At 42.0% G+C, this 13,560-nt stretch overlaps 1 protein-coding gene and 1 long non-coding RNA gene across 4 annotated transcripts in view; one reads left to right on the plus strand and one right to left on the minus strand.

Annotated features, from left to right (window-relative positions):
• LOC134285528 (uncharacterized) overlaps positions 1-13,560 on the plus strand; it is a 374,077-nt gene that overhangs the window by 337,487 nt on the left and 23,030 nt on the right. The window lies entirely within an intron of this gene.
• The window catches only part of LOC109399837 (transcriptional activator cubitus interruptus), a 409,162-nt gene that overhangs the window by 43,156 nt on the left and 352,446 nt on the right, over positions 1-13,560 (minus strand). The window contains exon 1 of one of the 3 annotated variants that reach the window (XM_029873840.2): positions 11,605-11,795. The exons of 1 other annotated variant lie outside the window; for it this stretch is intronic. Coding sequence is in view for 1 of the 2 variants with exons in the window: in XM_029873842.2 (XP_029729702.2) it covers positions 1,165-1,295 (131 nt within the window). In the remaining variant the exon portion in view is untranslated. Of the gene's footprint in view, positions 1-1,164; positions 1,311-11,604; positions 11,796-13,560 lie in introns of those variants that run through there. One more of the 3 variants, XM_029873842.2, reaches the window with a different exon arrangement.

Genomic DNA, 13,560 nt, shown 5'->3' on the forward strand with positions numbered 1-13,560 from the left:
TTATTAATTTATTCCGCTTTTTCATACTCAACACATTATTGAGATCTAATCTGAAATAAGCGTTTTGACCCGATATCCCTTGTAAAAAGGTAAACATTCCTCTTTCACGATTGTGTTAGTGAACATTTCGGTTGGAGTATAAATTTATGCTCCACGTCAACATATCTTAATACCAAGGTAAGATATTCCCGCAAATGTCAATAACGAGACCCACTAACACATCTGCGTTAGTTATGAAAAGTTAGTGATTTTACTCTAGAATGTCATTATTTCTGCAAAATTTGTAAAGTTTTATTAGTTTGAACGTTTCTGAATGCTGAAAAACTATGTTTAGAACCAATTAAAAAAATGTCATTGATTTTCAAATGGCGATATTGACGATCTTGCGCCAAATACGACGCACAGGCAAACAAAATTGTCCCACCACAAAATATGCACACCGGTTTCAGCATACATTGGTTGATGTCGCCGCTACAGTTTTCCAGTAACGGAGCGTTATTTTGGGGTGGTGTTTCGACTAATCGGTTTGTTTATGCACTGTTTCCTTTGTTGTTGGATGTGTGAGCATTGTGTTGTCAAAGATTGAACATTTGCACGATCGTCGCGAAATCCTTGCAAAGCTCAATATTTTCTGATTTATTGCATGGAAGTCACTTTTTATCTAGTGAGATGCCTTTTAATAATTGCCTCTATGAAGTGAGAGCCTAATTTTTTATAAAAGTTTGCTAAATAGTGATGCGCCCATACAAATCTGCACAAATTTCATAACTATTTTTTGCTTTTTTCCTTTTCTCACTAATACATGAATAATAGTTGGAGAATATTACCTTGGTATTTAGATACGTTGGCTCCACGTAAGGAGGCACAATTCAACCTGTCAAACCCCATAGAGAAAAAATAGGATGCCGTCCCCTTGCAAAAACCACACAAAACATGAGAGCGAAAAAAACCGTGACAGGTAAAACAAATTCACGTCCGATCGCGGCGAGGCCTACTTCGATGGCTATATGGGCTATACCTTCGTACAGATACAGTAATCCAGTACATAATCTTCTCATTACCCTTTTAAATCTAGTATGATAAAGCTTCTATCCTTGTTTGTAACATAATAAATTTAAAACGATCAAGTTCAGTTGAAACGGTGGCCTATTCTAACTGAGTTACCTGTTGATTACGTTATCGGTTGATGAGTTATTGACTTCTCTACGAAGGTAGAGATTTGCTTGAGATTTGCTTACCTGAAAAATAAAACAGAAAAAAAATATTGTTAGTCTAGTTGTTAGTAATGTAGACATTATTGGGAATAAGTAGCGTGAAGCTTGTTCTAAACCGAACGAAATGTATGAAACAGATTTGACTTCTATGAGTTGTCGACAGCTGTTTGTCATCATCACGCATCGGTTCTTAACAAGAAATTGGACGATTTTGAATCGCCCTCCACTAATATAGCAATTTATTCTCATCGAAGCCCATCATTAAGTCCCGACAAGATATGTTGGCACATTGTTGCGCGACTATGTCTCAATTTGCATTTCCACGAAAAAAAGAAATCACACAGCTGTCAGATAAAACGTGCGAGTTCCTTTGTGAGGAGCACCATGATCGCGAAACGGACTGCCGCGTCGTGGTAGGTGGGAAAGCGTGCAGCAGGTATTTCCTTTCCATCACTTCTAGATTGAGTTTAAATAAGGGCGAAAGTAACATGAGAGAGTTCTCTTCATCGACTCTCTCTTCTTCAAATTAAAGTGACAAGATGCAAGTATAGTTGCACTTTTTGGTCATAAATCGCTAGGTTGCGATGCAATCTAGCGTCTAAGTGTAAAAAAGTTCGGTTGAATTTGCATCTTGTCACTTTAATTTGCAGAGGAGAGAGTCGATGAAGAGAACTCTCTCATGTTACTTTCGCCCTTATTTAAACTCAATCTAGACTTCTCGGCTTCTGAGTACCACTCAGTACATAGGTATAGTAAGTAGGCTATGAGAAGCATAAGCATAAATGCCCTGTTACTACCACCACCACCAGCACAGGCTACAGGCAGCAGCATCAGCAGGGGTGGTCCAGCGGTCGGACGGACCAATTCAATCCGATACCCCCTTCTCGCAAAGCGAGCGACAGTGCAAATTTCGCGTGAACTCAATTCCCGTATTGTACACGATGCGCAAGTGAAAAAGAGCATCCATCCGGCGTGGAGTTATTGTATTGTTCGATGGACGGCGAGAAGCGCAGGATCTCCTTTGTTTGTTTGCTGGGTTTACGAATACATGGCCCAGCATAGGCCATGGACAGAGACAAATGGATGTTACATTGTTGTCTGCTTGCCAGATTATGTAACGCCTTGATCAAACAGGATACAAAAGGCCTAAAGGACGGCTACAGGACGGCTCAAAGCAACTGATCTTGAGGCTCTTGGGCAGCTCTTTTGAGGGAATGAGTGCCCTGTGTATGCGCCTCTTACGATCGTTGGCAGAGGAAGTTCGCAGTTAATAACTGTGGGAGTGCTCATTTGAGAAGCAGGTTTTGTCCAAGTTGGAACGCTAAGTTTAAATAAAGAAGAAGAAGCTAATACAACCGAAATGCGCTTCTGCTGTTTGTTCGTGAACAAAAGCTCGTGAGTGGTTTAGTTTTGATGGGTTGTTTTTTACAGAGAAGTTGTTATAGAGATGCGCGAAGACTGAAACCAAAGGTTCCAATTGAACCGTCAAACGCGGTCCCAATCGATTCAAGGAAATAGAAAAACATGGGAAACAAAGCGCAACATGAAAGCATATGAAAGTGTGTTAGTGCAAAGCATGACGTCACTTGTATGCTTGACATCTTATGGGCAGATCAAACTAACACGCACGCGAAAATATAATTTTGTTCACCGGAAAAATTGATTGTTATTGGGCGTGATGTAAATAAACATAACCTAAATCCTCTTCGCGCTTCTCTATAACAACTTCTCTGGTTTTTTTACAGCTCAACTGCTTCACGATGAGAACATTTCTATTTCTGGTCAACATTTTGCTGATGGCAGACGGGAGGATATTCGGACGTTTGCATGAGACGGCCATTATCGTTCACACAACGCGTCCGTTTGTCTGTGTCTCACGGATGACGGTGGATCAGGTTGCGCATGGAAACCACCGGGCGAGGATTACTGCGATGATGCTGGTCCATTCATCTCCCGTCTTCGTCGTGCGATCCAAGTAGGTATAATCCCTGCGCCGAGCAATGATGCCATGCCCTGCCAGCCAACTGACAGGCGGAACGAGGAGGGATGATTGCTTTATTTGATAAGCAAATTATCTATTATGATCCGAGAGGGAGAGCCGGGCGGGGAGCCCGTCTCGTGCTTTCTTTTCAGTCGTGCTCGTTTGTATTGGCCCGCATGAAAGGGGCCACATGAAAAGCGATCGCGAATAATTGAGAAATAACATTTCATAAATAGAGAGAGAGGAAAGAAGCGAAATAATGCACTCCATCATCGTGCGCTTTGCTTTACCCTTTTGCTCCGTGGTTGGGGTTGGACGATGCACAGCGGTGTTGCAGTGTGCTAGCTTTTAGGGTAAGGAAAAGCCCAAAGGGGCTTTTGCAAACTGCGCGCGAAAGGATGCGGGAGCGTAACGGTTGCACTTCGATGAGGATCACATGGAATGTCGAAGAAGTGAATGTTTAAGGAAGTATTTGTCGTATCCACAAATCAGGTTCGATGAAATACTGAAAATATTTGTAGAACAAACGAAAACCTTCGCGAACGTACAAAGTTAAACCGTGCGGTTCAAAGATAGTTCACAGAATGGCTTCCAAGATCGCTTCCCTTTCCCGCATCACTTCCTCTAGCATTAGCGTTTCTCTTTAGCGTTTCTTCCTTTTCCTGGATCAGTAGCCTTCTACTCTATGTTCATACACGTAGGTCTATTCGCCTATGGTTTTCTACGTAGAACTAATAGCTCTGGGCTTAGCTTTATTGGAAGTGGAGGCCTAGTATACTAGCTCCATTTTCTGGTACAGAGACCAACTACACAGTTAGAAAAAATCACCGACTTCGGTAATGTTTTACCGAAATCTCAACCGTTAAGTTTGTATTACAGGAAAAAATCGGTAAAGGTAGCAACTTTTACCGAAGTTCGTTAGAGTTTGACAGATAAACGATAACATTTTACCGAAATTTGTTATTTTTTTACAGAATTTCGTTAAAAATCCATTACCGAACGCTCAGCGGTTGAGATTTCGGTAAAAATTACCGAACGCGATTAGCTGTGTAGCGAGTGTTACTACAAAGACCTAATCGCTCTGAGTTTTTCTTTATTATAAACTAGCTGTCCCGACAAACTTTGTCTTGCCAAGCTGTGGTGGTTTGACAGCTGTTGAGGACATCGCAGCAACGCACTCTAGATTGATTTCATTTCAATCACGCCAAATTTCTACCCGGCTTATGAAAAATCAGTATGTTTTACATTCTTAGGGTGTGAACCATTTCGCTTATTCGTTTAACTTTTAGTTAAAATTTGACACTTCGATAGTTATTTTGAAAATAACCCTACTTCCGAGCAGGGTTAGTCTTGACAGTTCGATAGTTATTTTTTGTTCGTAATGATTTGGCTGCGTACTGTATTTTGTTCCAAATAACTACTCGTCTGTCAAATTTCAAATGGACCGCCGTCGTGGTTATTTTTTAACTTTTCGATGGCAAATAACTATCCAAGTGTCACATTTTAACTAAAAGTTAAACGAATAAGCGAAATGGTTCACACCCTTAATACTTCTTGAATGATTTTCGTAACTTTTTATGTATATAAACACAGCCACCATGAATATGAATCAAACTGTGCAAGCGCCATACTAATCGGTTCATCCGTTACTGAGTTTTGTTGCCTCAAAGAAACTTTAAACTCATATTTATATATATAGATGAAGGCCTACTCGCTCTGTTTGGAGACATATCCGCCTTGCTATAAAAATGGAGTCATACTTGCTCAATTTCAGTTGCAGGCCTTCTCCCTTGATTTTAAATTGGAAATGGAGATCTACACGCTCCAAATCAAATTGCTTTTATTCTTATACATACCTGCCGATTGCGCCATGTCGTAGCCACAAATCAGGTTCGATGAAATACTGAAAATATTTGTAGAACAAACGAAAACCTTCGCAAACGTACAAAGTTAAACCGTGTGATTCAAAGATAGTTCACAGAATGGCTTCCAAGGTCGCTTCCCTTTCCCGCATCACTTCCTCTAGCATTAGCGTTTCGACACTGATTTTTCATTTGGGCCTAACTGACATTTTCGAGTTCTCTTCATCGATCCTCTCTTTGTGTTATCACAGAATATGTATTGAGTTTTCCAAAGATTTTTTGGTTGAAATGCGAAGAAGACGACTACATGTTGCTATAGAAACAAAAAAATAATGCTTTTGTTTGTTTTGATCAAGTTATTAGCGAAAGAGAGAGTCGACGAAGAGAAATCGATCAAGTCAGTTAGGCCCTTATGAAAAAACATTGTCGGTTTCTCTTTTGCGTTTCTTCCTTTTTGCCAAACGAAGATCTATTTGGCGGTTTAGAGTAGACTGAAACCTTGTGAGTCGCTTCGACAAATTTCGCTCCTGTGACAGAATTTATCCATTCTTAAAGGGTGAAACCGTGGAACTCTGCTGGAAAAATTTAAGAGTGCGAGTAAAACGCAAACTAGCGATAAAAAAGAAAAGGAAAAAGGAAGAAACGCAAATGTTAGAGGAAGTGATGCGACCTTGGAAGCCATTCTGTGAAATATCTTTGAACCGCACGGTTTAAATTTGTACGTTTCCGAAGGTTTTCGTTTGTTCTACAAACATTTTCAGTAGTTCATCGAACCTGATTCGTGGATACGACAATCTTGAGATTAAATATGTAGAATAGTTATTGAAACATGAAATATACGGCAACCAGTGAATCAACATTCATCCATCGCGCAACAATAACGACAATGTCGCAACCTGAATTTGTTGCGACATTTTACCCAATGCGACATAGGTTTGTCCCAACTTGAACAGAATAGGACAAACATCGTGCACCACGAGTTTAGAGATTTTTAAGCCTTGCATTGTGATTTTCGAGCGGTAACTTCGAGTCGGTAAACACTGTAACGCTGCTGAAGATGTATCATCAAAAAGTTCCGATTTTGCGTTAGTAATAATTGATTATTCACGAGTTGAAAAGTACGCAACAAATTCAGCTTCCGTTTTGTCTGCAACAAAAAATTTCGAGATCATGTCATTATCTGTCACCAGTTGGGATAAAGAGTAATCGCCGCATCTTCTTTGTTGCTTGTTTTGTGCTTTTTTTTTGTCTGACAATTATCTTCACTGACGGCAACCTTTTCAGGACTTTTTGAAAAAAACCTGAGCACAAACGGATCATTGTTCAGTGGCTTGATGGCTGGGGAACAAGCCAACGTCAAGCGTCACATGGTCATTCAAAATTTTGTGCTTCGTCCACTGGCGAAAAACCCATTCTTAGCCGCAGCCATCCGGTTGGCATATGCCTTCATTTGTAGACTATCGTTTTGGAGATGAATTCTGAATGAAAGTTGTATCGGTGTTCAACAACGACATGCAGTTGGAGTTTTGGGCTGCCAAGTGCTGGTCACTCCATCATCACCGCGGTCAAGGAAGGAGTAGGTATATAGCTTCCGCTGAGGGAGGGTTATAGACCAATAACCTTACTTAGTTGCATGTGGTGGTAAACATTCGATCGGATGGTTAATAGAGTGGGTCATCGTTTATATGGAAACATGAAAAATTCAATGGTATCCCATCAGATCAAAGCTTTTTTGATCCCATTTCAGGATCCAAATAACTATGCAAAATTTGGGCACGATCGGTTATGTCTACATTTTGCGCATCGCGTTTGAAGTTTGTATGGGATTTTACATGGGAAAACACACTTTTTTGCATTTTTCTCATAACAAGCTCGAATTTTTCTAAAACCATGTAACCGACAAAGTTAAAACATAGCCTAGGGTGTCCTGAAAAACTTTGTCAAAGACCGCGAAGTGATCTGATGCGTATGAAAAAAGTTATAGCGTTGGCATTGCTTGGCAAAACAGCATGATTTTGTTGCTATTGTTATACCTTTACATGTTAAAACATAAACACATGCATGTGGTTCGTTGGTTATAACTATTTTCACAAGCATCGGATCGCTTTGCGGTCTTCAACAAAGTTTTTCAGAACATTCTAGGCTATCATTTTATAGTATCGGTTAAAAAGTTTCAGACAAACTTTTTCAACTTATGAAAAAAATGCAAAAAAGTATGTTTTCCCATACAAAATCCCATACAAATTTCAATTGCAATGCGCAAAGTGTAAACGCAACCAATCGTGCTCAAATTTTGCACAGATACTCAGGACCCAAAACAGAACCAAAAAAGCTTTGATCTGAGAAAACGGTTCCGATGACCCACACTAGGTTAACCGTGGCACATAGATGTAGTCTTATTAGATCCACCCAAGGGCTACGTCATCTCTCTACCCTGACAACCTTCAAGAGATGAAATATCCAGAGGTGCGTATGCTAGGCAAGTTAAACCTGCAACACATTGCGTCCGTTCTGTTATGGGTCAACAGAAGGGTGTCTCAGCAAAGGGGGGCCAGAGGGGCGTCTCCGAATAAGGAAAGGTGGTTGTGAAGGGAACCAAGGGGTCTCGCCGATAACATTTAGGGGAACAACACTAACACAACACAGGTGCGAGGGTTGTTATTTAACGGTCTTTGGCAGGACTCGTAAGACATAGAGCGTAACGTTACGATCCATACAAAAACTTTTGGGATTTCACAAGTCGATGATACAGTAGGTCATGGGTTTCCAGAAATTGCTTCAGGTTTCGGTTTGCCATCCTCTTCATCATCTTTGGAAATGCAGCAGGTAAGGGTGATCCGTCGGGATTTGGAAGGATGACGAGTATCCGTATTTAGCGTAGGAATAGGAACGATTAGGCTCTCATTCCATTCCGAGGGGAGGGTTTCGGTAGTCCATGATTTGTTAATAAGCTCCAGTTGATGTAACTTTCCCGAAGCGAGCTTTTTAAGGAGGGGATAGCCAATGCCGTCCAGGCCAGCGTATTTTCCAGCAGAACACTTCAGCGCGAAAAGGAGGTCACCGAGAGAGAAAGGTTGATTTATCTGCGTGTTGTCTGGATCTTCGGGGACTATAGGATGTTACTGAGTGGATAGAGGTTGAGTACGGCGCTTGAAAGATTTGTTGTAGCTGTTGATGCTTGACGACAGACTGGAAAAGTATTCTCCAAGGGCTTGGATGCCGTACGGGGATCTGAGATTGGCGTGTTTTCAAGACAAAGGGTCAGGGTTTTTGTCTTCTACCTCTGACTACCTATACGGTAGGATGCCGGTAGTCCAGCATGCCTCGAGCCAGTGACATGATTTTATGTCGACTCTCAAATCGACTTGCGAGTAAGGAACGTATGCGAGGCTGGTGCCAATCCTTACGTAGTTTTGGCTATCTTGACAGGTTTCTGCTTCGTATGTGGATAGGCCACAGATGGCTCATTAACGTTGTCTATCCGCTTCAGAGCATGGGCGAGTCGAACACCCGTGGTTGATCGAGGTGCAAACACAGAGAACAGACATCCAGGTCCAATCTGAATTTTGTATAAGGAATATTTCATCGGCAACAGAAGTGGCAATAGCGTGGCGCTGCAATCGGTTAATTTTCCATACTAATTCAATTCACCAGTTGAAATGTTTCAATTGGGTTTTTAAATTAAGAAAAATGTATTGATTTTTTGCTTTTATACAAAAGAGCACCTTTTTCTGAACCACCATGATTTTTTTCAGATTTTTAGAACTTCATTTTGGTACCTAAAATCGCTTTCGAAGAGATTTTTCGAAATCACCTTTTGACAGCTGGCCAACTGCTTGACAGCTCCGCCCAGTACAAAATGTGACGAGGGGTGGTTCGACAAATCGCTCCCATACAAACTTCCAATTGGCTTCTTTAGCGGTGTTGAGATAATTCCATATTTCAAATCTGCATGAGAAACTGAGCCGAAATCCAAATTTTCATGAATTTTGGTGACCGGGAACCTATTTAAAAATCAATTTGAAGTTTGTATGGGAGCGATTTGTCGAATCACCCCTCGTCGCAATTTGTACTGGGTGGAGCTGTCAAACAGTTACCCAGCTGTCAAAAGGTGATTTCAAAAAATCTCTTTGAAATTGATTTTAGGTACCAGAATAAAGTTCTAAAATTCTGAAAAAAATCATAATGGTTCAGAAAAAGGTGCTCTTTCGTATAATATCAAAAAATCGATACATTTTTCTTAATTTAAAACCCCAATTGATTTTTAAATAGGTTCCAGGGCACCAAAATTCATGAAAATTTGGATTTCGGCTCAGTTTTGCATGCAGATTCTGAATATGGAATTATCTCAACACCGCTAAAGAAGCCAATTCACCACTGACTGTGGCAATATGTTGTTTGGCGGCGTTAGTGTTGTCATCATGTATTGGTTTGCAACCTTACTCAAGTGAAGATTCAAATCCTTACACAACTTTATGAATGAATTTTGTTCTAGCCTGGATGTCTGTTATCTATGGTGCAAATGTTCACTAACATAACTTTTGGCTGGGTGCTTGGATATGCAGGTATCCCAGGCAGTGCGGTCACAGAGAACATACGAACATGCTCGAACAAAATTGCTTGAAAATCTTGAGTAAAGAAAAAACAAGTGCTGCAGCGACATCGGCGGTGACTTTCCCACTTAAAAACTCGTTCCGACATCATGATGGCGCTTACTAAAGAAATATTTCAATATCGTACCATTAAATTTTTCTACCCTATTTGCTCAAATAACAAGATGTTTATGATTATTTCACTAATTCAACAACAAAATTTGAGACACCCATTGGTATGTAATAAGTTTCACCCCTTTCAGTTAGAAATGAGTTGAACAACAATATAATTATTGTTTTACTTGTTAAACCAACACATTCTCTCACTGGAACTATAATGGGGTGCAGACCTGGCAACACTAGCGCCAAAAGGTAAAACAACGGCTAATTTGTACCCCTATAAGGCAATCTAGCGTTCATCACCCTTCTCTCTCAAGCAGTCACAGGGGATAGCATTTTTTTGTTTAATATTTTCATAGGGAAATGTTTCCGTATGAAAACAAACCTATCCTCCTCGGGAGCGAATCAGAGAAAGGTGATAAAACGTCAGATAGCCTTATTCGAAATGTGACAGCGCCGCGTAATGACCACATTCCCAGTTATTTCAAAACAACCGTTGCAATGCTTTACGCAACCGCGCTGCATGAGCTTGGACGTATGTTCTCTGTGGTGCGGTTGTCAACGTCCTAGTAAATCTCAAGAGCATCCTGCTCCACAGAAGTTAAGATTCGTTCATCTGCGTGACGAAATCCTCTGGATCAGATAGACCTCGAGGTATACGTGTAATGCACAAAAGTGTAGAAACGTGGACAATTCTTGAGATCAGACTTCTGTTTGCTGATACACTAGGAAACTTCCCTTTGTGTTTGTGGAGATGCAGAGTGCTCTCGGTCTCTAGTAGCAACAACCATCACACTTAAATCTTTTTTCCCTCCCCAGGTGGTTGTAAGGACGTGGCCGGTGCCGTTAACGGTCGAAAATGCACGACCTGCTAAAGTTGCACTTTGAGAATGTCCCAGTCTCCAATAATTTCGAACTCAATGCAATATTACTGAACATTCGGAAAACTTTACCGAATCATCGATTCTCTTTTGGCGTATCCTGGTACAATTTTGCGAAACATAGGTAGGTAGTTTTAACTATTACCCAAGCTGAAACTCCACTGGTTGTTCCTATGCGCTGAATGCCGAATGAATTCCTTCAACATTATCCATTTCAAGTACCGTTTATACTTTTCGTTTCCAGCTTTAAATCACCGAAAGCCACAGAATTAAGTTGCTCCACAAGTTACTGAAAAACCACAAATCCAGGCCCAGCAATCCACGCGAGAGCTCCCACAGGCTCCCAGAAAGATCAACTAAAAAATCCAACGAAGAAAACAACAAAAGCCGGAGAAAAGTAAACAATTTGCTTGGAGGCATAAAAACGAGAAAATTATGATCGCACGACGGCGCGACGCAGCAGTACACGAAGGATTCGTCGACAACGATGATGGCAGGTGAGGCACATCCAGGCACAAACCTCCAGAAGATCACCGTCGATCGTCCGTCCGTTCCATCGTCGTTTGGGAGTTGGTGTAGACCTTGTTCTTGTTATACGTACGTGGAATATCGACGCGAGAGGCGTTCGATTGAGCGTGATAAAAATCACTGCTGCTCGCCGTGCTTGCCTGCCCGTCTTGCAGCAGTTCCGTCGGCTAACCGATCGACCGACCGATCGTTGGACGGACCGTCGGACATGATGGTTTTAATTGAAGCCCCCCACCGATTGGCTCGCCGGCCACGCCCACCAATTCAGCGCGCCGAAGAGGGCCCCCACAACATCGAACACCACCGCCGGGGCGATCACGCCTCCGCGAACCATCATGAACGGGCGCGCGATCATCATCGACCGTCGACGTCGTTGTTGGGTCTTAATTTAATTCCACATCATAAGCGCTTTGTTTCGCCTCTTACCTTTCTTCTGTTTCGCCTTGGATGATCTTCGTTATTGAATCGTGCCTGGGACCGGGCTTCTTGGCCTGGACAAGCCAAGACTGCGAACGATCCACGGGAAGATATTTATCAGCGATCCCTCCGGCTTCGGAAGGTAGGTGATAGCGACGGTCGGTGGTGGAGAAAAATCCACAATTCGTTGCAGGCACAGGCCGTGGATTGAACTAAATGAAGAAATTTTCACTGACCTTTCGCTCCGATTCCGCCCCACGGCAAGAACGGAGATCAGTCGATCGATCGCGGCTTCGTGACCGCAGATCGTCGAACGGTGTACACACTGATTCTCACGAGAACTTCTTCCCAAGTGATTATTATCCCAAAAATATGTGAGACAACCACGAAACGAAAAGGAAAACACACGACACAGCACCGCACGAGACTCACTGATTGATTGTAGTTATTGGTCTTCCTTGTTGTCACTCTATTCTTTCCGATGCCGAAAAGCGCGATCGCGAGGATTCCGCGCAGAACTTTTGAACGATACGGCACGACACTAGCGAAGTCACGATCCGAAGCATACTGGCGAGCGGGCTCGCTGAATGGAGTTGTTACGGTTCGGAGAGAGAGTGCAAGAGAAAAGGTGATCGTGTTCGCGATCGGTTTACCGAGAGTGAGCGAACGCGTAAATAGCGAGAGAAAGAGAAGAGAGCGAGGACGAAGCGAACAAGAAAGAGAGAATGCACCGCTTTCTCTTGCGCTTCGTGCACCACGATCACGAAGGACAATCGAAAAAGAGAGAGAGAAAGATAAGTGTCGTTGTGTTTGTGACTGTACGTATGTCGGAGAATGTCGTCAATGCGAACGGATGCGCAATGGAAATGTTTTCATCGCTACTTATCAGTGCTCTGGTCCAGCAGTGGCACCGGCTGTTTGAATGGGTGCGCTGCAGTTTCAGATCATCTTCTGGGAAGGAACGGAGAACAGAACAACGGAGGAGAGTAAGATGTCGCAAAGGAGACGAAGCCAGACGACGAAAGCGAAGCAGATAAGAGGGTGACTCAAGTGTGTGGGGGAAAGCAGCATTGATTTATGTCGGTCGGTTTGAGTCGGGTTCAGTTCAGTAGTTCTCCTAAGCCGTGTGGAGTAGATCAGATCAGAGCCAAGCGCAATCGTTTCAGATGGTGGGAGATCATTTTGAACGTTGATCTTGGGAGACTGTCGCGAGGGAAGTCTGTAATTGGTCGTTGATCGATTACTGATGCTGCCACCGTAATGTCATGTCGAATGAGGAAACGAAAAAAGGGACTGTTCATTAACGGCGTAAGAAAAATGTTAACGGTTTCCAACACCTCTTCCTCCGTTGAAATTGTTTTTGTATAAGAACTCAAAGATTTCTCAATCTATTTCTTCAATAAACCACTCTGAAACATAGACTTCCAAAAACATCTCTGAAACTAAGACCAATCCTGCGCGATCGTACCACCTGAGGCGCTAGTAATTGATCACTTTAACATTTACTCAGTCAAAAGGGACAGCATTTCTTCTATGCCATACCTGGATAGATGTAAATTGACGATCGAGAATAATAACCCGAGTTTTTTGTTTTTTCTTTACCAGAGTATAAGTTGTGTGAAGAATTAGTGTTCAAGTAATATTCATGATTAAGAAGAAATTTAAAAAAAGAGAATAAATTGAAGAGTAAATTTTAGCTATCAATTTCCGTCAATTCAGAGTACGCATCAACGAAGTGACTTCTATCTATCGGTCCCGCATAGTCTACATGAACCTGCTTCCATGGACCAGTTGGCTTAGTCCATAGAACAATTGTATACATATTCTCGAAAACGAGATCATTACTGGTTGTGTATGAATAATGAAGAACTTAAGTTGAACTAAGCCTGTATTGTGACTGAGGCTGATGAAGCTGTGTGGACTCTACGAAAACATTTCTTGGATTGAACAACATATGATTAAGCT

This window comes from Aedes albopictus, chromosome 1, assembly GCF_035046485.1.
Source record: "Aedes albopictus strain Foshan chromosome 1, AalbF5, whole genome shotgun sequence".
NCBI lineage: Eukaryota > Metazoa > Arthropoda > Insecta > Diptera > Culicidae > Aedes > Aedes albopictus.